The 25,336-nt window shown below is 33.0% G+C and overlaps 3 protein-coding genes across 5 annotated transcripts; 2 read left to right on the top strand and 1 right to left on the bottom strand.

Moving 5' to 3' along the window:
- The first annotated feature begins 233 nt into the window (after positions 1-233).
- Positions 234-11,041, top strand: LOC139521187 (uncharacterized). Of its 2 annotated transcripts, none has more exons than XM_071314508.1 (5): positions 234-352; positions 3,951-4,028; positions 4,995-5,633; positions 8,408-8,771; positions 10,767-11,041. In XM_071314508.1, the coding sequence occupies exons 2-4, from the start codon at positions 4,025-4,027 to the stop codon at positions 8,533-8,535; spliced, it is 771 nt and encodes a 256-aa protein (XP_071170609.1). In that variant the 5' UTR covers positions 234-352; positions 3,951-4,024; the 3' UTR covers positions 8,536-8,771; positions 10,767-11,041. The 2 variants fall into 2 exon arrangements, with proteins under 2 accessions (XP_071170609.1, XP_071170610.1); XM_071314509.1 differs by lacking the exon at positions 234-352 and adding an exon at positions 1,836-2,069.
- Positions 11,042-11,579: 538 nt separating this feature from the next.
- Positions 11,580-15,013, bottom strand: LOC139521636 (uncharacterized; the record flags this gene model as incomplete). The annotated part of the gene is made up of 3 exons (XM_071315117.1): positions 11,580-11,710; positions 13,207-13,244; positions 14,392-15,013. Coding segments are annotated over 2 exons (654 nt in total), but the record flags the coding sequence as incomplete, so codon positions are not given.
- Positions 15,014-18,269: 3,256 nt separating this feature from the next.
- Positions 18,270-21,097, top strand: LOC139521186 (keratin-associated protein 6-2-like). Of its 2 annotated transcripts, none has more exons than XM_071314507.1 (3): positions 18,270-18,370; positions 19,249-20,042; positions 20,942-21,097. In XM_071314507.1, exons 2-3 carry the CDS (start codon positions 19,272-19,274, stop codon positions 20,951-20,953), a joined length of 783 nt encoding a protein of 260 aa, XP_071170608.1. In that variant the 5' UTR covers positions 18,270-18,370; positions 19,249-19,271; the 3' UTR covers positions 20,954-21,097. The 2 variants fall into 2 exon arrangements, with proteins under 2 accessions (XP_071170608.1, XP_071170607.1); XM_071314506.1 differs by having other exon boundaries at positions 19,249-20,158.
- The last annotated feature ends 4,239 nt before the right edge of the window (positions 21,098-25,336 follow it).

Here is a 25,336-nt window from a genome sequence, read left to right as displayed (position 1 = left end):
TGGGTTTTTATATGTTTCAAAACACGTAGTAATCAAAAAGAAAAGAACGAATGATTTTATTCAATTTAACATTTACATTGACACAGACCGTAACCTAATAAACACACAGAAATAAAGATTTTTCTATTATAGCTTATCTTCGTATAGCTGAAAAGAAATATTTAAATTTTCACCCTTGATCTTATTTCCTTTTTACGCATTTAAATTCAAAATTTGCATTTCCAGATCACTTAAGCAATTTAAATGTCATATTTACAAATACCTGATGTACAGTTCGTTTACCCGTAAACATTCTAAACAATACACTAAATGATCACATACATAGAGAGATTATACATTTGATATCGGAAATGTAAGTATTTTAAGATTTTCATGTTACATTTTATAATACTGAACGCATGACGTTGACCATATATTTTCTTATTTCTTGTCAATGAACTGTTAGGCGCATTACGCTGACCCCCAATTCCGTTGATCGTCAAAGAAGAGAACAGGATTTTAAAAAAAATGGATAATAGCTTTTTTTTTTTTTAGCTTAGCAGACGACGCTTTGTCTCGCTCCTTTTGCATGTTTTGGGGTTCAAGCGATTTGCGTGTTTCCTTGATTTGTTTCTTTCTAATCGATTTACGAGATTTGAAAATCGATAAACCACTGTCATCTTAATTATATATGTCTATAATTTCAAGCACTTCATAGACTCACGCTAATTTTCAATCAAACCAGGTGACAATTTCATTTGATTTTTTCTGTTTTGAATTTTTCTCGGAGTTCACTAGTCTATTTCTGTGATTTTACTTTTTATTCTCAATATCCCATGTATTACAGAGGAATTAAAGTAAGAAAATAACAAATGTATGCAATACTGTGAAATATCAAAATATAGAGACACATAAAAAAATACCAAACTCTGAGGAAATTCAAAATGGAAAGTCCCTTATCAAATGGTAAAATGATAAGCTAAAACACCTCAAACAAATGGAAAACAACTGTCACATTCCTGACTTGTACATGTTATTTTTTAAAGTAAAAAAATGGTGGATTGAACCTTGTTTTATAGCTAGATAAACCTCTCACTTGAAGTATTCCATTATATTGACAACAATGTTTAAATAAAAACAAACAGTCAAAGTAGATAAATTAGTCAAATAGTTATCAAAGCTACCAGGCTTATAATTGATACGCCAGACGCGTCATAAGACTCACCAGTGACGCTCAGATAAAAATAGTAATTAAGCAAAACAAGTATAGATTCAAATTTCCAAAACGTCGTGTCAAATACGGTATGGTAATAATAGGGATACAGTAGTCAACATTGTGTTATAATCTTACTCACTATAAAAACATAAAATTATGTCAACAAAGAAAATTCATTTGAACACATTTTACTGAGTTTATCATTATATGTTACCTAGCAACTTGGCATTATCATTTATAAAACATTCTTCCCTTCAGCTGTGAGGTAGCTTTACAAATAGGTATTTAGTCATTATGTTTGTGTATATCATAATATGTCGCGTATTTTTAAATATTATACCGTATTGGAAAGGGGTTGCACAATCTTAGCCTGTTTCCCAATCCAAGTAAATTTATGGTTACCCTGAAGTATGCTATGAGTATTTATGCATACATATAAAAAGCCCTTTATTCAATATTTTAATTACAATTGTAAAACATATTTAGAAGTAAATATTTATTGTTATCAGGTCTTGAATGACTTTAGTGACTATTAAATTTACAACTATTGAATAAAATTGTTGATACTATGTATTAAACTTGTCCGACTACAATAACCTCATTATTTTTACGCATTTAAAATACCTGTAAATTTATTTATACACGTTTATATTTTAAAATTTAAGGACACTGTCACCTGGTCACATTCGTTTAGTCAATTTGATAAAATAATGTAAATAACTGAAAATATTCATGATTTTTGTTATGGATTGTTGTAACCCACGACCCGATTATACAATATACATGATAACATGACAACTTGAATTTACAAGTATATTATAATCATTATAGCATTTAAAATGAGGATGTTTACATTTGTATTTTGTGGTTCAAGGTAAGTTTTAATAGAGTAAAACATTATTGATTTTTTTATTATCAAAAGATAACAGAGAAGATTATTTTAAGAATTATTAAAGATGACTACTTTGTTTACTCTCGTCAAGTATTTGACACAACTGTTGTAAGTTGTCAACTTCTTTTGCTTAGCGGAACCACTGCTTTGTAATCAAATAAAAATCGCGAAATTATTGATTTCTTATTCATCAATTTTATCGATTTGCAATTGCGGACCTCTGTGGCTGAGTGGTATTGTATAACTTGTGTCAAGCCATTGTATCACTAGCGAGTCAACACCGAAGTTTTGATATCAAGCCCACACTCTGTAGGTGCATTCGAATCTTATCTTTATTTACCTATATTTGCTAGTTTTCCTGCCGAAGGTCGGTAGTTATTTCGATCACTTCGGCTTACTACACCAACAAACAATAGTTCACAAAACACAACATAGAACAACAATGACCAAGAAAAATGCACCCTTAAATGTTCATATATCATTGCCTCTTTAGTAAAACTTTATTTAATTGTGAAATAAACACACAGGGAAGTGATATAAATGCTGTTTATTCTTTTGTTACTGATAAGACATTTGTTTTTATTAATGATATTAATATGTTGCAGGATGCCATTCATTGTGTCAGGTGTTATCTTATATATAGTTCGTTTCTGTGTGTTTTACATTGTCGTTTTGTTTTACACTTTAGTGTTTCTGTTGTTTCGTTGTTTTCCTCTTATAATTGTGATGTATATCCCTCGGCTTTAGTTTGTAACCCGGATTTGTTTTCTGTCAATCGATTTCTAAGAGCGCAGAGTTTGCGTTAATAATAATCATTTGACAGACCTTCTTGTTTTTAAAATATTTTAAATACGATGCACTAATGGGTATAGAGTATTTTATTCCCTCATTCTTATCTTTTATCACATCTACTAATTTTTAAAAGCTTGAAACTTTTATTGAAAATTCACAGTCGCATTATATGCGCAACAGAATAACATGCATATGTAACTGCACAAGCTAGATATCATATATGAAAAGTAACAATAATACAATAGAATAATAAAAAATAATTCTACTGTCATGGTAGGAGCCAAAACTATTACTTTTTGGATTGTTTTCGTTCCCCTTACACTTATTACATTATATACGATATCACGATACAGCCATGTTTCAAAATGAAAATTAGCAAAATATGTCAAGTAATATTTTTTTAGCCATGGCGTTGTCAGTTTATTTTCAATCTATGAGTTTGACTGTCCCTCTGGTATCTTTCGTCCCTCTTTAATTAAAGGGGACTCACAAAATGTATAATTTAAAACCCAGTGTAAAATGTTCTACATATCCCTTTAGCATCGACAAAGGTTTGAGAAGCAAAAGATGAACATATATCCACAGACTGTATAGCCAAAAGTAAACTTAATTAAATAAAGGCAACAGTAGTATACCGGTGTTCAATAGTCACAAATCGATTGAGAGAAAAAACAAATCCGGGCTACAAACTTAAACCGAGGGAAACACATATAACTATAAGAGAGAAAAACACTAAAGTGCAACAATAACAAACGCGAACATTCATAGAAACGAACTATTTGATATCATTTGTCCTATTCCTGACTAGGTAAGGACATTTTAAGAAAAAAACTAGAGGGTTATCTTGTTTAATGGCTAGGTTAACGCGTATCACAAGCAGACATAACTTATAGCTGAACTTTGCCAAAAGGGAATTGGAAGCTGTATTTCTTTTCATGTTTTAATGAAGAAATACTTAGTCGGTTTTATACTTTTATTTTTTTGTTCATGTTTAACTATACACGTGTTTATATTGTTCAAACAGTTAAAACACAGTTTACTCAAAGATGTTTCCAATTTCCCTTTTTACAGAAATAAAACAGCCGCCCAAAATAAAATCTATACCCAGAAAAAACTACCAGAAGGAATGCACAGTTTGGCATAAAATGGGTACGTATTTACAAAAGTGGACGTTCCTTTGATCTATATACGGTTTCAAATGAGACATCATTACATGAGTATCATACCGTTAAGTTTATAGACTAATGAATTTACACAACATAAAACTTGAACACGGTCACTTTGGTTTGTGGTTATTTTTTATATGATTCACATTTGAAAGTGGTAAATTAGAATCTTTATACAAAAGAATATAAGGAAAACATGACCCTGAAAAATACTTTTTTATAAAAGTGTTGCCCATGAAGTACAATTCTAACCATATGAGAACACAATGAATACATAAATCCCATAATTTATGATGTTATGTTTTTGCGTAGCTATTCATATAAAACTAGGTATTCTATGAATTATTTGCTAAGTCTTGAGCATGCAATATTAGTCGAAGGTATAACGGGGTATTGAGCGTGGATTGCTAAGAGGGTGGAATATTATTTTTGTCTCATTCTGACTTGTTAGGTAAATATTCGATATTCGTATCACAATTATAGGATTTATTAATTATAGATATTTGGATAGGAAAACACTCCACAAAGGTACTAAGGTACTAGTCTTATAACTTTGTACATCATACACGCGTTTCGTCTACAATGGTTTGATGTTACGGCCACATATCTAAAAATAAAAAGATGCGATATGATTGCCAATGTGACAACTCTCCACCAGACAATTTTACATAATAACTAATAACTATCGGTTGCAGCACAGCCTTAAACAATAACCAAAACCCATACAAATAGTCAGCTATAAAAGGCCCCGCAATGACACATGTAAAACAATTCGAACTAGAAAACTAACAGACTGATTTATTAACTAGACGAAAAACGAATAAACAAATATATTATGTATAGCAACAAACGTAAAAATGTAGACGTTGGAAATCTAAACACCTCTATACAAATTATACATTATTTTCATTGGTATCAACATTTCTCATTAATGAGAAATATTTTATAGGTCCAATTGCCATTGTGTTGATCGTGGTAGCTTGTGTGGTTGTTGCTATTGTGTTTTGTGTCTTATTCTGTAAGAAACATAACGAGAGCGACTTCCGTCATTGGACAGAATGGTATTGCTGTAGTTGTTTTGCAAAGTGTTTCGACAAGGAGGACTATTGTTGTGATCGTCTGTTTGGAAAAAGAACAAGTCCGTCGTCTGCATCCTCTGTGACAGATGGCATAATTGACGAATCTTTGTTTGATGAAATTCGAGGTGACACAGAGATATGTGCATTAACTAAGAATGAATCATCGCATGCATTACATACGGTGCATTTCGAAATTCCTAAAACAGATAGTCAATTTTCATTTCAAGATTGTTCGGAACTGGGGGTAAATTTAACCTCGAACACTAGTACAAATTCCAGTTCCAATTTAGAAGGATCAACTCGTCAAGATTCAGGGCTTGAAATAACTATTGAAAATAGAAATCAAAAGAGTGACCACCTACCTCTCAATGAAGTTGAATCAGACACATCGGTGATACAGATAGAGCCGCCAGCATTTAATACAGAAAGTCAAACATGTAACCATAACGAGACTATACCAGTCGCAGATATAGCCTCAATTATTAGAGAACAAAATCTTTTAATCGAAGGTATGTTGGTTAGAATTTTTTGTTCTGTATATCAAGGGTAGACTTATGGATATGATCTGTTCTTTAACCCCGGTGAACGAATCTTTCGACATTATAATACAAGAATCATTTATTTATTTAACTTCCCTTACTATTGTCTCAAGTTTCTGATTAAAATTATTACAAAAGCACAAATGAACACTCGAAAAAAGTAAAATCACAAAAATATTGAATTGCAAGGAAAATTTAAAACGGAAAGTCCCTAATCAAATGGCAAAATGAAAAGCTCAAACACATCAAACGAATGGATAACAACTATTATAATCCTGACTTGTAACAGGCATTTTCTTATGTAGAAAATTGTGGATTGAACCTTGTTTTATAGCTACCTAAACCTCTAACTTGTATGACAGTTGCATCAAATTTCGAAATGCGCATCTGGTGCAGAAAAATTGGTACCGTTAATGTTATTACTACCACTGGGTCGATGCCTCTGCTGGTGGACTGTTAGTCCCCGAGGGTATCACCAGCCCAGTAGCCAGTACTCCGGTATTGGCATGAAAATACGGATTTTTTGTGTTATTAAATTTGCTGTTACAAAATGTTAAAAATTATTATAAATTAAGGAATGTATCTCCCTCATGCAAAGCTCTGATTCCTTTCACGGATTTGGCTATACTTTTTGGAACTTTTGGATTATAGCTCTACATCTTTTATATATACTTTGGATTTTACATATTTTGGCCACGAGCATCACTGAAGAGACATTATTTGTCGAAATGCGCATCTGGTGCAGAAAAATTGGTACCGTTAATGTTATTGCATCAAATTTCATTATATTGACCACGATGCGTGAACATGATTGGTTTTACAATACACTAGTAATTTGTTTGGGACCCTTATCTATGTTAAATCTACCTATAAACGATTGAAAGATTGTAAGTACTGGGACCGAATCCTTACCCTGAAAGGCACATGGTTAGGTTAACATCCTGTAAACGTCACATAGATAGAAATTAAATAGTATAAAAAGAAAATAGTATATAGTTATTTTAGGCATATCCTCTGTGGAATTCCTTCTTTTAGAAATGGTTCACATTGTTTTTTCGATATATGAAAGTTCTAAGATAAGATGTATTAATATTATTTTTGGAAATTTTTTTGTATTCCAGATTCGTTACACAGGAAAGGTGAAAATTTCAATAACATAGTTTACATCAAGTTTTTCAATTTCTCTTCGTGAATGAATTAAATGATACCACGCAACAGTGTACAAAAAGTACAGGTAGACACGATATTATCCCTTGCTTAAATTCAATCTTCAAAATGTCCAGCCTGGCTTCAAACTATGAACTAACGAATTGGCAAATAACATAAAATTGAGAATGGAAATGGGGAATGTGTCAAAGAGACAACAACCCGACCAAATAAAAAACAACAGCAGAGGGTCAACAACAGGTCTTCAATGTAGCGAAAAATTCCCGCACCCGGAGGCGTCCTTCAGCTGGCCCCTAAACAAATATATACTAGTCCAGTGATAATGAACGCCATACTAATTTCCAAATTCTACACAAGAAACTAAAATTAAAATAATACAAGACTAACAAAGGCCAGAGGCTCCTGACTTGGGACAGGCGCAAAAATGCGGCGGGGTTAAACATGTTTGTGAGATCTCAACCCTCCCCCTATACCTCTAACCAATGTAGAAAAGTAAACGCATAACAATACGCACATTAAAATTCAGTTCAAGAGAAGTCCGAGTCTGATGTCAGAAGATGTAACCAAAGAAAATAAACAAAATGACAATAATACATAAATAACAAGACTACTAGCAGTTAACTGACAGTATACATATGATGATGACATTATATCATTATAACCTTTATCAATATTATACAGCATCAAAGAAAGATTTTAAGTACAATTTCTGTAATCATTAAAAAGCTTTGGGTTAAATTACAGTTGCTATAAGTGTAACAAGTGGAATAATAATTCCAAAATAAATCTCTTTATCAATTTGGAATATAATTGAGTTAAAATTGTTAACACGTTCATAATATCTTCATTCCTGTAGTAAAGTTGTATTACAGTAATTTGAAACAAATAAGTCCATTAAAACCCCCCAAACGTCACTGCAACCATGTGGCACTAACTGCAAAATGGACAGTTTACATCATTGGCTTTGATGTGAGGGTCTAGAACGTTGCTAATGTAGATGAATTCAGAAAAGCGCATTGGCACCATTGCTGCGTTTAATCCCTAGTTTTTGGTGGGATTCGTGTTGTTTATTCTTTAGTTTTCTATGGTGTGTCATGTGTACTAATGTTTTTCTGTTTGTCTTTTTCATTTTTAGCCATGGCGTTGTCAGTTTGTTTTAGATTTATGAGTTTGACTGTCCCTTTGGTATCTTTTGTCCCTCTTTTTAATCCAAAAGTAGGATCAAACAGGACAAACTCGAACAAAAAAAAATCATTCAAAAGTCATTCTCTAATCCTGTCCTATCAGTGATAGTGAGTGATGTGGATAAGTAAGACAAAATGGGGATTGTTTACTAAAAAATATCCTCTAAATATGTGAATGTGTTGTTAAAAAATTATCTATCAAGTGGTATCGTTCTGAGGTTTCTTTGTTTTGCAATGACAGAGACAGTGTGTTGATCTGTTTAATATTTGCATGATTCACAGTAAGACAAAAACTCAGCATTGTATGGGTATCATTTAATCATATTGATCATAACTAATTTGTTATAGGGTTTAATGTTTTAATCAGAGACTGTGATAATTGTTTTTTTACAGGTGAAAATAAAATGATTGATTCCGACGTGATACTACCACCTAGCTATGCAGAGGTAACATTTGCTACATTGGATTTCTCAGTACAAATACCCCCGTCAGCGCCACCACTGGAAGAAATAAAGCCTTAACTTGATGAAGTGCGCAGCAGGATTGAATTGTCTGTCTCTTCTAAAGTTGATGCTTCTGCTATTGTGTTATTAGCACTGCATTTTTATATAAGATGACACAATTATAAGATTCAGCATTAAAAAGTGTATATATCTCTGGTGTTTTTGAGACAAGACATACTTCAAACTTCCACTAGACCAAAAGCACGCTTACCTCAATAGAGCAATATTATTAACAAATAATAATAACATTAACGGTACCAATTTTCTTGCACCAGATGCGCATTTCGACAATACATGTCTCTTCAGTGATGCTCGTGGTCAAAATATTTGAAATCCAAAGCTTATATAAAAGATGAAGAGCTATAATTCAAAAGGTCCAAAAAGTATAGCCAAATCCGTGAAAGGAATCAGAGCTATGCATGAGGGAGATACATTCCTTAATTTAAAATAATTTCTAATATTTTGTAACAGCAAATTTTAATAACACAAAAAATCCGTATTTTCATGCCAGTACCGAAGTACTGGCTACTGGGCTGGTGATACCCTCGGGGACTAATAGTCCACCAGCAGAGGCATCGACCCAGTGGTAGTAATAACATTAACGGTACCAATTTTCTTGCACCAGATGCGCATTTCGACAATACATGTCTCTTCAGTGATGCTCGTGGTCAAAATATTTGAAATCCAAAGCTTATATAAAAGATGAAGAGCTATAATTCAAAAGGTCCAAAAAGTATAGCCAAATCCGTGAAAGGAATCAGAGCTATGCATGAGGGAGATACATTCCTTAATTTAAAATAATTTCTAATATTTTGTAACAGCAAATTTTAATAACACAAAAAATCCGTATTTTCATGCCAGTACCGAAGTACTGGCTACTGGGCTGGTGACACCCTCGGGGACTAATAGTCCACCAGCAGAGGCATCGACCCAGTGGTAGTAATAACATTAACGGTACCAATTTTCTTGCACCAGATGCGCATTTCGACAATACATGTCTCTTCAGTGATGCTCGTGGTCAAAATATTTGAAATCCAAAGCTTATATAAAAGATGAAGAGCTATAATTCAAAAGGTCCAAAAAGTATAGCCAAATCCGTGAAAGGAATCAAAGCTATGCATGAGGGAGATACATTCCTTAATTTAAAATAATTTCTAATATTTTGTAACAGCAAATTTTAATAACACAAAAAAATCCGTATTTTCATGCCAGTACCGAAGTACTGGCTACTGGGCTGGTGATACCCTCGGGGACTAATAGTCCACCAGCAGAGGCATCGACCCAGTGGTAGTAATAACATTAACGGTACCAATTTTCTTGCACCAGATGCGCATTTCGACAATACATGTCTCTTCAGTGATGCTCGTGGTCAAAATATTTGAAATCCAAAGCTTATATAAAAGATGAAGAGCTATAATTCAAAAGGTCCAAAAAGTATAGCCAAATCCGTGAAAGGAATCAGAGCTATGCATGAGGGAGATACATTCCTTAATTTAAAATAATTTCTAATATTTTGTAACAGCAAATTTTAATAACACAAAAAATCCGTATTTTCATGCCAGTACCGAAGTACTGGCTACTGGGCTGGTGATACCCTCGGGGACTAATAGTCCACCAGCAGAGGCATCGACCCAGTGGTAGTAATAACATTAACGGTACCAATTTTCTTGCACCAGATGCGCATTTCGACAATACATGTCTCTTCAGTGATGCTCGTGGTCAAAATATTTGAAATCCAAAGCTTATATAAAAGATGAAGAGCTATAATTCAAAAGGTCCAAAAAGTATAGCCAAATCCGTGAAAGGAATCAGAGCTATGCATGAGGGAGATACATTCCTTAATTTAAAATAATTTCTAATATTTTGTAACAGCAAATTTTAATAACACAAAAAAATCCGTATTTTCATGCCAGTACCGAAGTACTGGCTACTGGGCTGGTGATACCCTCGGGGACTAATAGTCCACCAGCAGAGGCATCGACCCAGTGGTAGTAATAACATTAACGGTACCAATTTTCTTGCACCAGATGCGCATTTCGACAATACATGTCTCTTCAGTGATGCTCGTGGTCAAAATATTTGAAATCCAAAGCTTATATAAAAGATGAAGAGCTATAATTCAAAAGGTCCAAAAAGTATAGCCAAATCCGTGAAAGGAATCAGAGCTATGCATGAGGGAGATACATTCCTTAATTTAAAATAATTTCTAATATTTTGTAACAGCAAATTTTAATAACACAAAAAATAAGTTACTAGATTCAATATACTAGGAACCGATAAAGCTCGTTTATATCTTTTATCTATGGAATAACCATATGTAAGTGGTCTTAGGGGCAAGTTACTGATTTTTCGAAAGAGTTTATGGATAGTGATATTAAAAACAAGTGTGAGAAACCTAGGTTAGAGGTGTTTCCATTCTAATGTTAATAATTTTCAATGTTTATACATTTTGAAAGTATGTTTTGTAATATGTTTTCATTTGAATTGCAAATACAAGCTTTGTGAATAAAATATTACAATTTCGTATGTTATAATTTATATATTTAGTAGACTCGATAGGCTCATGTGTGATGATTTTACACATCCATGTGTCTATTAAACCAAATGCAATTACAATTAAAGTACTTAGAAATTCAGTGGCTGAATACTTTTCTTTATCTTTGATCGTTGAAAATCATTTTTCAGACTTCTCATCCTATTAAAGTTCTATACATGTTCATTCTATATCACGAGAGACCTAGGCAAGACAAGTTTCAACTACTGTTCAACATGCATTCGGAGGTCGACATATGATCTTTAATCCTAAACTAAAAAAACTAAAAAGTAAAATCGCATCAATACTGAAATTCAAAACGGATAGTCACTAATATAATAGCAAAATCAAAAGATCAAACTTATGGATAACAATTGTCATATTCCTGACTTGGGACAACCAATTTCGTAAGTAGAAAATTGTGAATTAAACCTGGTTTTATAGCTAGCAAAACCATTTGTCAAGATTAAATGTATTTCTCAAAATACAGTCAATAAACTTTTAATTAGGCTAAATAAAACATTAAAGATCCTAGAAATATTTTGTTTATTTAAAACATCTTCGGGCGTCTAAAATGGTATATATAATGAAATAATATATGCTATAATACATATAAGGACAATTTTCTTCACCAGTTATGTCGTTGATATTAATTGATTTCTGAAATGTAAAAAAATGAATATAATAAAACAATGGAAATCGCTTCACATAATTTCAAAAGATGTTTACCGAATAAATATTGTTCAAACTTCACCGACTTTTTTTGATCAGCGATAATAGTGCATTTTTTTTTTAGATTTGATAGTTAATTTGAGCCGAATATATTTTTTGTTCTACATGTATTTTTCTCTCAAATTTCTACCATACAAAACTGCATAGAACAAACTTTTTGTGATAGTCATATGTTTTGATGGTTTAAATAGATATTTTTAAGGTTGTTAAGTTCGGTTACACATTATTTCTTCCTTTTGATACTGCTTAATGGGTAGAGATGTTACTGAAGCTAAAAGCTTATAAATATGTTTGACAACAAAGTTTTCGATCGTTGGAATAAAACAGAATAAGGTACACGGGCACTGACGGACTCGATAATAATCTCCGTAACCTTGCATCTTCAAACCCTTGTACTACGAGTTGATATTCTCAATTTGCAAGCTCAAAACATTGTAATATAAAGAAGTAACTACTAAAGTAACAAAAGCTCCCCTTTTCCATATATTAACAAAACCTCTATTTTTGAAGAGATACATGGTAAAACGATACTGAAGGGTCTATGGAGGCCATAAAAAGCTCTCGATATAATTCAAATTCCCAATACATGGGATAAGAAATTTCGAAGTTGCTTGATATTTGTTGTTGCTATTAGCTTCATACTAAATACATGACATTTAAAAAAAAAATTACCCAACAAAAGATAGTTCTGATTTTTGCCGGACAGCGTGACAAAGAATGGTGCTATTGAAAGAGTAAATGAATCTGGAATCGGTTACAGAGATCAGTAGATAAAGTAAAATCACAAAAATACCGAACTCCGAGAAATTTCAAAACGGAAAGCCGTTAATTAAATGGAAAAATTAAAAGCTCAAATACATAAAACGAATGAAAAACAACTGTCATATCTTGACTTGGTACAGCCATGTTCTTATGTAGAAAATGGTGGATTAAACCTGGGTTTATAGCTAGCTAATCCTCTCACCTGTATGACATGCGCATAGAATTCCATTATAATGGCAACGGTGTGTAAACAAAACAAACGGACATAATAAGTAAAAAAGTCAAAAATAGAAATTGTACACGGAAGAAATTGGAATTGTGATCAGTATGGGTATTCCAGACGCAATGGATTTATATATTGCTATATTGTATGCTATCAATTGAAACCCAAAATGTAGAAAAAGTAGAAAGACCGTGGTCAGACGTAAGACGACATGCTCAGCTCATTAAGCATGCAACATTGGGTCAATGATGTTGAAAAATAATTTCTGTTGAATATATTGTGTGCTATAAAAGCCCTTTTTGTATTTTTGGTGTACACGATTTAAATACATATACATTGTCAGTATTAATATCATTTGATTTATGATTTATGATTTTTCCCTTGAATCTGCAAACCTTTTTGTAACGTACAATTTGGCTGCCAGTTATAACCATCTTACCTCGCTTTAATATTTAGAACCGTATTGCTGATTTTTGCCTAAAAAAGAGGAAATTATACAGAATTAGGACATTTTTTTCACATTTTTGGTTTAACTGTTTTGTTTACTTTGTCCCTCTTTTATACAGTGAGACAAAACACTAAGGTGCACTTTGGTTAACTCATAACCTAAGAGTTATCTAAGGTACCAGGCTTAAAATTTGATACGCCAGACTTATCAACGACGCTCATATCAAAATAGTAAGATAACCAAACCAAGTGTAAAGTTGAAAAGAACTGATGACCCGAAATTCAAAAAATTGTGCATAATACTGCTAAGGTAATCTATGACTGGGATAAGAAAATCCTATGATTTTCGAATGATTCATTCTTTTGTAGACATTTATTTATAAAAATGACCATATAATTGCCCTGCATGTCAACACAAGTGCTGACTATTGAAAAAACCTTTGCAGTTTTTTTTTAATTGACACCAATAAACGCCTTGTATAGGCATTTCATTAGCTTATTTCTAAATTATTTACTGGATCGAATCAAGAACCATTAATGCAAGTGAAAAGCTGTTCTATGAATCCAAGAAAGTCACTATCAATAAATAATAATAGTTCAAGTTTCGCGCATCAAGTAATGAACCTGTCTATACACATACTAATTTTACTAAAAAATTGAATGTTTTAATTGTTTTACGATTTGATTCGATGATGGCTGAACATCATCATCAATTAGCGACTTTGAAAGTCAAGAATATTTCAGTCTATCTTCCGATCAGTTTTAATCGTCAATTTTAGTAAAAAAAGAGAGTATGTATGTTTTCTTTATAATGCTTTATTTTCGTGTGGAGTTTTATGTTTTGATGTTACAAATGTTTCTTGAGAATGTGATCTCTTACAACTTTATATCTTATGCAAACTTTTGGCTCTATTTGAAAGCTTTATTATTATAAGCACCCTTAGTTTTTGGTGGGGTTCATGTTGTGTTGTGTCGTGTGTACTTTTGTGTGTCTGTTTGTCCTTTTCATTTTTGGCCATGGCGTTGTCAGTTTATTTTCGATTTATGAGTTTGACTGTCCCTCTGGTATCTTTCGTCCCTCTTTTATATATATTACCATATACATTTCCGGACTGTGCGTTATAAGTTTGATCATATTTTCCCCCATATTTTGCACTCTGTTTGCTATATGTCTTACCGTAGCTTGTATCTTGACCACCATATTGACCGCCGTAGCTTGAAGCTTGTCCACCATAAGTGACACCATATCCTGAACTCTGTCCACCATAGTTTGCTGCTTGTCCGCCATATTGACCGCCGTAGCTTGGAGCTTGTCCACCATAGGTGACACCATATCCTGAACCCTGTCCACCATAGTTTGTCGCTTGTCCGCCATATTGACTGCCGTAGCTTGAAGATTGTCCACCATAGGTGACACCATATCCTGAAACTTGTCCACCATAGTTTGTTGCTTGTCCGCCATATTGACCGCCGTAGCTTGGAGCTTGTCCACCATAGGTGACACCATATCCTGAACCCTGTCCACCATAGTTTGTTGCTTGTCCGCCGTATTGTCCTCCATAGCTTGGACCCTGTCCACCTCTTCCTTTTCCACCTCCGCGTCCACCCCCGATTCCAACTACAATTCCACCTCCGAGTCCACCACCGTATCCGCCTCTGCGTCCACCTCCGATTCCCCCTCCTTGTCCCCCTCCGCGACCACCTTTGAATCCACCGCCATTACCACCTCCATGTCCACCTCCACGTCCACCCCCGATTCCAACTACAATTCCACCTCCGAGTCCACCGCCGTTTCCAGCTCCGTTTCCCCCTCCGCGACCACCTTTGAATCCACCGCCACTACCACCTCCGCGTCCACCTCCGATTCTACCTCCATCGCCGTGTCCTCCTCCACGTCCACCTCCGAGTCCACCACCGATGCCACCGCCGGTTCCAATCCTTACAAGAGGGCTATCTACTGCGAGTGCAAATGCTTGTCCACGTAAATGTTGTGGAAGACCAGTGAAATATGGTATCGGTTTGTCTTGTTCATTCCAGGTTTTACTATACTTCGCTGGTAGAAATCTGGTAACACCAAGATCTATGTATGTTGGGCCTTTGTATTTAGAGCTTCCATTGGCAACTGCCGCATAACAAACACACAGGACAAGGATAAATATATTCATGATGAAACCTTTAATAATAAGTATGCAATTTCAAAATTACCGTTCAAGTGTATATAAACTGTCTTACTTTCAATACTTAAAAAAGTAAATAATGATGATTAATATATTAAAAAAGCATTACAACAATTCTGTCTGATGATCTTCTTTATTTCGATAAAAATATCTAGAAAAAGTACATTCTAAGACATTGAGCATGATCCTGACAAAGTTTCGCGATGAGGGTTATCAGTTATTTAACTATATATTTATACAGGTAGTGTTGCCAGGAATATTCTTATGTTGGCTTAGATTTCGCTGAGGGAAGAACAAATATTTGTCGATCTTACATTGGTGAGCTAAATGTAAGACCAAATATATATACATAATATAGATAGGTATAAAAATGAGATAACTTTACTGTCGTTGGATAACCTGTGACTAAACAGGGTTAATACCATAGTTCATATACTACTTTCTCTTTAATTAAGCCCACCAATGTAAGATCTGGAAATTTCCGTAATTTTTTTTTTGTATTTTCCTCAGTGTGATTTAAACCCATGCATCTAATACATCTTAGCAACACCACATTCATTGTGTCTATTGCCCTAGACCACTGTAACACTTCCACAAGGATATTTACTGAACATATATTGAATAAAATATTTTTATATAAAGTTTAAGACGAAATAATAAATTCGATTACATATTATAGAGTCAGCCTTCTCCTTATACTAGTACTCGTTATGTTGCAAAAGACGGACGAAAGATACCAGAGGGACAGTCAAACTCATAAATCGAAAATAAACTGACAACGTCATGGCTAAAAATGAAATGGACAAACAAACACACAATAGTACACTTGACACAACATAGAAAACTAAAGAATAAACAAAACGAACCCCACCAAAAACTAGGGGTGATCTCAGGTGCCCCGGAGGGTAAGCAGATCCTGTTCCACATGTAAATTTCATAGAACTTTGACTAGTTTATTATATTTAAATACCAATAATCATTATATTTTTTGGAAAATTGTGACCTTACTGCAAACATAAGATGTATTGTTAAAAATAGCAAGCCACAATGTCTATGTTTAAAAAAAAAGAAGAAGTTTTTTTAAGAAAAAAAACCCCGAATTTTTAAGGTTAATTGGAAAAAAAGAAAGATCTACAAGACAACTAGATTAATCTTACCGTGCTAGGTGAATGTCTGTAAGCACAGAATGAAAAAACACATCAAAGATATTTCTTTTAAACTGGTAGACACAGCCGCTCAATTACCATTGACACATACCTAAATTTAAAATTGATTTCAAATTACCTATTCCTGTTGTCCCTCATTAGATACACTGCGATTGTACTCTACGAGTCATTGGTTGCAATTCATCAATTAAAAGCCTTACTTTTAAAATATAAAGTAATATAAATTATAAAACGAAAAACATTACTTTTCTTATTAGTCTATTGGACATGTTTTTTTGCCTTGATTTTAGAGCATAATAAAGAAAATAATGTATTCAAAGAGGTAAACCCACGTGTCTTATAATTATTTTTGTAGACTATGTAAGCACTTAAAATAAGGTTAATAGATTTAGGTAAACTCGGAACATGTTACTTTCCCATTAAACACATGCTAAGGAATCCCGGAAATCAGTAAAGGTTTTCCATAGTTTTGTTACATTTCATTATAATAATAAGGACGTCTAGTGTGTTGTGATGTGTTGAGATCAACAAATTCCCGCGAAAATATCTGATACAGTTAAGTTGCATGAATGACCTAAAAGTATTGGAAACTATGAAACCTGTGTTTCTATTATTGTCTTAACATCGTCAATTTTTTTAAATAAAAAAAGTCGAAGATAAATGGAAAGATTGTCGGGAACGGAAGATGCGCACTTATAGATTGTATGATCGGATGACTTTAAAATAAAGTTATTTATCGTGATATTTGGAACAAAAGACGTATTCCAAGTGGCTTTATATGAAAAGACTGACGAAAGAATAAACGTTTAATTACTTAATGTCGATACGAAAAACAAACACCAATTGATATTGAATAATTAGGCTTCGTATCTATGATGAGTTTATTGTAAAGACTTATTCTTATATGAGCTTACATTATGTGGAAGTTATAGGAGAAGCATATTGCCTTTGGTTGAAGCTTTAATGGTAGATGATAACACCGAACAAATAAAATATTGAAGTTTTTATTCGTAATTATCGACTGGCAATAAGGAATAGTGAAAAAAAAAGTACAAATTGTTTTAGCTCAAATTCCTTGCTTTAAGCTTTTTATGAGAAATCATAATTATAATCATTTGTTTTTCAATACGAAAATAACCATGTATATATTCGAAATTAAATTTATAGATTCTAGACCCTTGCCTTGCACAACATTGATTTTTCTTACTTTCATGTAATTTCAGTTCATTTACAAACTTATAATTTTATATCTGTATACAAAGCAGAAATAGTTATCAAAGGTACCAGGATTATAATTTAGTACGTCAGACGCGCGTTTCGTCTACATCAGACTCATCAGTGACGCTCATAAGTGTGATTCTAGAATAACTCTGTAGATAATTTGTATAACCAATATTTTGATGATTAATCGCAAACTAATATGCTGGATTAGACAAGACCTAAATTTTTTTATAATATTCTTGAACTTTTTTTTATTTTCTCTTCTATAATTTACCAGCGTCAGCGTTAGAGTCTATATGCATGTAGATCGATCAAAAAGATTGATATTAAGTTAGAAAGTTATTTATCTTAAATTAATAATAAATCTGTTTTTGTCTTGTATCAGTCAAAGTTTAATGATATGTAACACACGATTTATTTTGTTCAAAAGATCAAATTTATTAGTTCTAATTCATCTTGTATACTCAATTTTAATTATCATGGACATCAAATGCATTACGCTCTTTTATTATGTGATATTACGTATCACTATAAAAGTAAAGTTCACCTGAAAAAAGTAGTAGAGCAGTCTAAAAAATTTGGAACTTTATAAGTGAGTATTTTTTTACCTTATTACTTTTTTCTGAAAAAAAAAAGAAATACTACGAGTTCCGTGCATCAGACAAGACACGTTTTTCTTGATAAACTTTATGAACTTTATTTGAATCTAACGGAAGCAAAATAAATAAAAAAGACTTTAGCTGAGGATAAAAACTAACAGACAATAATTAGAATTGCCAAACCGACCAATTTTTATACAGGGATTTACAAAGTACTCTAGCTATAGTACATGTACAATAATGATGATCCGGAAATTCAGTCAGTATGTTGTATTTGAATTCTATAAAAGCAGTGATTTCGTGGTAGATGATACCTTAGAAGACTGATATTCGTCCATCACTGATTGTTAAATCAATACTATGTACACGTTATTTTCTGTTAGCGCTACTTTAGCTTTATTGTTGTTTGATCCAATTAAAAATTGTTATAATTTATAAATCTGTTTTGTACCGGTTCTAATATTTATACCGATATCAATCTTTGTCATACAAATGGAGAAAATATATAAACGTAAACACATCTTTCAACTAGAAATGGAAACGCTAAGATGTCGTGTACCAAGTCAGGAAAATGGCCATTTTTATATTATAGTTTGTTTCTGTGTTTGTTACTTTTTGGTGTTGTGTTTCTGTTGTGTCGTAGTTCTACTCTTATATTTGATGTGCTTCCCTCAGATTAAGTTTGTAACCCGGAATGATTTTTTTAATCGATTGATGAATTTCGAACAGCGATATACTACTGTTGCCTTTATTAGACATCTTCATGTTCAATTCATACTCATTTGAATCAAAGGAAAGCATATACAAAAGAAAATTCATAACGGCACTTAAACTATAAATTATATAACTTAATAAAGATTTTTTTTTCTAGCAGGTTGAACAATTTTTCCAACAATGCTTCTGCTCATTATTGCTTGTGTGATAAGTGCTAGTTGTGCCACCAAGCTGAACTACAAATTTGTTGGTGAGAAATACGACCCAAACCCTTTAGACGAAAGTGTATGGAAACAGGCCGGAGGCAGCGCTGGGTACTTCCCACATCCAGGTCCAAGGTATATGCCATCAGTAGTTTTACCAAGACCAGGCATTGTTAACCCTAGAAACACTTACGTCGATTACTACAACCGTAATCTCCAAAACGGTTATGGTTATGGCAATGGTAACCAAGGAGGAGGATATGGAGGGTATGGAAACGGTGGAGGTCAGAGTTATGTAATTGTCTCTGGGGGAGGCCAAGGTTATGGAAATGCCTATGGAGGAGGTCAGGGTAATGGAAATGCCTATGGTGGTGGTCAAGGTTATGGAAATGCCTATGGTGGTGGTCAGAGTTCTGGAATTATCTTTGGTGGTGGTCAGAGCTATGGAAACGCATATGGTGGTGGTCAGAGTTATGGAAATGGTGGTGGTCAAAGTTATGGAGTTACCTATGGTGGAGGTCAGGGTTATGGAGATTCATATGGCAAAGGTCAGAGTAAAGGAAATTCCTTTACTTATGGAGGGTCTAGCAACAGTAACTACGGACAGGGATATGGTTACGGTAGCCAGGGGAACTCACGTAATGGCGGTGTAAGAACTGTCTTTGCTCCACAATTGTCTGGTATGATGAAGAACATGCGTATGTCTGGTATGGTAGGGAAAGTAATGGACGTAGCAGGCGGAGGAAAAGTAAGAATAAATAATATGCGACGTGGACATGGAGCAACTATTATGCAAATGGACATTCTTAGACAACCAAGAGGAGGCAACAGACATAACAATAATTATAGAAATAACCAATACTGGTATGTTTATTTTCACTGTCGGCATTTATTTATTGCTCATAAAAAGATCTATTTAGGCCTAGGTTAAAACAATATGTCCTTATTTCGTCTTAAGTGACCAAAGAACAATAATATTTTAACCATATGATAAACAAATGTACAGAATACTTGATTTAAAAACGTATAAACCAATTCTCAACAAAACGTTAAATCAATATTTGAAAATATTTAAAAAAAAAAATTGATTTTATTTGATTTAAAAATGTATGCAATCTAATATTGTTTTTTTTAACAATATATGATTAAATCTTTGATTTGAGATATTTTAAATCTCTGATTTAGAAATATTTAGAATCTATGATTAAAAAATGTATCAAATCCATAATTTGAATATATAAAAAGTGAAGCAAATAAGTCTAAATCTTTCAAAAACACTAAACTATAGAGTACAAAATTTGGATCTAGAATATTGTTTACTTCGTCTGAAATAGCTATCATTATTTGTTTTATTAAACCAATAAGCTATTACACATGTGCACACACCATATCGATTTATATGAAAACAAAGAAAACGGTTGCAATAAAAAATATACACTTTATTAACCCGTCATGGTTAAAACAAAATTCATCTTATGTCGAACTAAATCAAAACTATTCGCACTTGCTTCGAGCCTGCCTTTTCCTTCTGTTTTATTTTTTAACTCTTATAATAATTTCACATTGTTTAGACCACAAACAGTGACACGAACATAAGGAAGGACTTAATATTTCAATACTCATATGTTAAACTATTTTTGTTTGTAGAAGCATCAATAAAGAGGAATAGCCTGATTTCCTGACTGCGAGATTTAAATGTAACATTTGAAGCAACAAGACTCAAAGAGACAGCTTTATTATAATGTAAAATGAAACGTTCGTTGACCTCATATTTTGCATCAAAATAAATGTTCTAAACAATAAGTTTTGGTGGTTTTCACTTTGTTGTTTTAGAGTTATGAGACTCAATTTATTACAGTGTTGAAGGTTACTTTGTAGCTAGAAAAATTTTATATAACTAATGAACAAACTGCAATAAAACTTTCCACGTTAAAAAAAATGCATCGCCTCTTTTAATGAAAGCTTTTACTTATTGAAGCAAATCAAACAGAAAAAAAGTATTATGCTTTCAGTTTTAATTTAAAAAACTAAAATTTTATAGTGTTTGCGAATTCTTAGATATTCGTGTATTTGCAATTTAACTAATTATACTTTATAATAAGATTTTACTTTGCATAATAAAGCGCATTTGTTATTTATCTAATAAGAACTGCTATCAAGACTGAAATCTAAAATATCGTCAAACAAAAATATGAAATGCAACTGAAAAAAGGTATAACAAAATACCCAAAAGAAAAAAACAAACTCCAATGCAAATTCAAAAAGGAAATGTACATGAAATCTGACAAAATAAAACAATATTTACAATAAACTCATCTTAGATCCCACAGTATTGAGCAAACGAGTGAAAACAACTTTTATATTCCTGATTTAGTACATGAATTTTGCAGAGAAAATCGTTGAATTAAACTAGTTTAAAAGTTAGATAAATTTCCCATTAGTATAAAAATTGTGTATAATTTTTTATACTGCTTGTGAACGTTTCGTCCCCGAGGGTATCACCAGCCCAGTAGTCAACACTTCGGTGTTGACATGAATATCAATAATGTGGTCATTTTTATAAATTTCCGGTGTACAAAACTTATAAATTTTTCGAAAAACGAAGAATTTCTTATCCCAGGCATAGATTACCTTAGCCGTATTTGGCACAACTTTTTTGAATTTTGGATCCTCAACTTTGTACTTGTTTGGTTTTATAAATATTTTGATACGAGCGTCACTGATGAGTCTTATGTAAACGAAAGTCAAACGCGCGTCACTGATGAGTCTTATGTAAACGAAACGCGCGTCACTGATGAGTCTGATGTAAACGAAACGCGCGTCTGGCGTACTAAATTATAATCCTGGTACTTTGATAACTGTCTACACCATGAGGTCGATGCCACTGCTGGTGGACGTTTCGTCCCCGAGGGTATCACCAGCCCAGTAGTCAACACTTCGGTGTTGACATGAATATCAATAATGTGGTCATTTCTATAAATTTCCGGTGTACAAAACTTATGCTTTTTCGAAAAACTAAGGATTTTCTTATCCCAGGCATAGATTACCTTAGCCGTATATGGCACAACTTTTGGAAATTTTGGATCCTCAATGCGCTTCAACTTTGTACTTGTTTGGTTTTATAAATATTTTGATACGAGCGTCACTGATGAGTCTTATGTAAACGAAACGCGCGTCTGTCGTACTAAATTATAATCCTGGAATCTTTGATAACTGTTACATTGACAAATATAATGAGCAACCCAATTAGATATAATAGTTAAATATTACAATAATTGGGATTTAGCAGCCAAAACAGTCTAAACACACATCAAAGGAATACAACACAACTATCTAGACAATTCAATCAAACATACAAATAAATTCAACAAAAAATCAAACAAGAAATATATGACTGAAATGCACTTTAAATAAAAAATTACTGGAATAAAAATTGCGTTACAGTTTTGTCGCTAGATCTTGCTATGATATACGTCAATTCTCGAAATATTATATACCGGAGGGCCAATATCTATGTTACAGACGAAAACAAATCATTAATTTAAAATTTGTGTCACAAAGAGACGCAACAATGTCATGATTTGGAAGTTCCGTTATAATCTAAGTTCTGAATATAATTCCGCTGGAAGAAGTATAAAATAAAGTGTAAATTTTTGTAGACAATTTATCACTATAACATAAAAAAGGAATGTTTATGTAGCTATTAGTATTCAGTAAATAGTAAATTGATTTATTTTTCAATGAACTCGATCTCTATTTGATTGTTTCTTCACAAAACTTCTACGGAAAATATCCCTTCCAATATTCAAAATTGCCTGATTCTTTTAACATCGTTTTAACAATTCAGCTACCAATCCAAATTTAGCTTCAGTCATACACATTATATCATATCATTTAAAACTTGGAATTACAAGTATCAGTACACAGTAGTTATCAAAGGTACCAGGATAATGAACGTTTGAACACGAATCTGCATGGCTCACATAATGCGTTCAGCAGTTTTTGAATATCAAACTTTTATTTATTGTTTGGACATAGATTTATATGTAGGTTTCTTCAACACAATACACTTTGATCGAATTAATCTTGTTGTCGGCATATGCCATTTATTATGTAACAAACTCCTGGATTTGATTTGAGAATTATTCACCAAAAGTTTTGGTTTCAAGTGTTTAAGTTACAAAAATTTGATAAAGAGATAAAAATCATTGTTACAATCAAAACATATGAATTCCAAAAGAAGCAAGGCCAGATGCGTGAGGGTAAGCGTCAACTTTATGCATGCATGATCCCGCCTTGCGAATACACACTGATTAACTGTCACAATCTGTAATTGTACACAATTGGTATCATTACAGATCAGGCATCTATTCTTGTATCTAACGATATTGACAGTTAAACTTAAGTGACAATTTCATGTGCTCTTTCTTATATCTCATCATTATTACTTTTTGTTTTGTTTAAGTAGCACACTCCTGTTAATAATGTCTATTATGATATCAATAGCTCAAACACACACGGCCGTAACGTGGATTTGTAAAAGCCATAGGATGCGCTAGAGGGTATTATTAATAAAGGTGACAGTAGTATATCGCTGTTCGAAAGACATAAATCGATTTAGAGAATAAAAAACCGGTTACAAACTTCAACCGAGGAAAACACATCAACTATAAAAGGAAAACAACGAAACAATAGAAACACTGAAGTGCCTCAAAAACAAAAGACAATGCAACACACACAGAAACGAACTAAGACATGGGATATTTACAATTGGAATACAAAATAGTGAATTCATAATGTGTGTCGTAAGTTCTTGTTTAAAGTCGGCCATCGTTATCAATAACAGAAATTGAAAGAAGTTTGAAAGAGAGAGGGACGACAGATACCAGGTGACAGTCAAACTCATGAATCGAAAATAAACTGGCAACGTCATGGCTAAAAATAAAAAGACAAACAGACAAACAATAGTACACATGACACAACATAGAAAACTAAAGAATAAACAACACGAACCCCACCAAAAACTAGGGGTGATATCAGGTGCTCCGGAAGGGTAAGCAGATCCTGCTCCACATGTGGCACCCGTCGTGTTGCTTATGTGATAACAAATCTAGTAAATAGTCTAACTCGGTAGGTCACATTCATGAAAGGGAAGGGGATTGTAGTTACGACGTAAAGAGCATATCCGATATCATTTGTGAAACGGTTATTCCATATCGGTCAACCAACTCGTGATGGCGTCCGTAAAATTAACGAAGTGATGATTTCAACTTCACCATTTGGAACTCTTGGTTTAATAGCTTCCTTGTGAGCAGCAACCCTCTATCAAGAAAATCATGATAGGAAATGCAAGCACGGGTACTTTTTCTTTTGTCTCTAGAAGGTTCGGTTTGAAATTTACTTCAAATGAGTACAAAATAATTCGATCAAACAGTAGGCATATACAGACTTATTCAGAAAGGATATTGTTATGATTATTTTGTCAGATCATTAAAGATTGCACATTTTGGTATTAATATTGATTTGATCATAAGGTTTTTGGTATCGGAAATAAAAACATTTATTCTAAAACTAATTATTGGGCATGATACGGTTGATGTTCTTCGCATATATCTTATGCATGTTATGATAGTATGATTACAAACTCCTAACGGGAGGGATTGTGCTTGATTTTCATATGATGAAGACATAATCTTTCAATAAGTTTAATTGAATCCTTGAGCAGGTATGCCTGTCTCTGATAAGCATTTTGCCTTATTTCTTTGTGTTGGTCTACTCACTCACCAGTTGAACGGGTCCATCTGTATGTTTATAAACTTTATATTAAGAAGCTTTATAACTAATAATTCCAATAAAATGCACTTCCAAAATACAATATTTTATGAACACTTATAAAACAATTTTCACTGTGAACGAATTAATTCTAATCACGTCATGACACTGCTTAATATATAAATAAGATATTTGTTACTATTATATAATGTGTTCATTTATAATTTTTTGTTTTAGAGCGCCACATAAATATGACCAGGATTTAAGCAT

Source organism: Mytilus edulis, chromosome 4 (genome assembly GCF_963676685.1).
Source record: "Mytilus edulis chromosome 4, xbMytEdul2.2, whole genome shotgun sequence".
Classification (NCBI taxonomy): Eukaryota; Metazoa; Mollusca; class Bivalvia; order Mytilida; family Mytilidae; genus Mytilus; species Mytilus edulis.
This window is presented reverse-complemented; position numbering and strand designations above follow the sequence as displayed.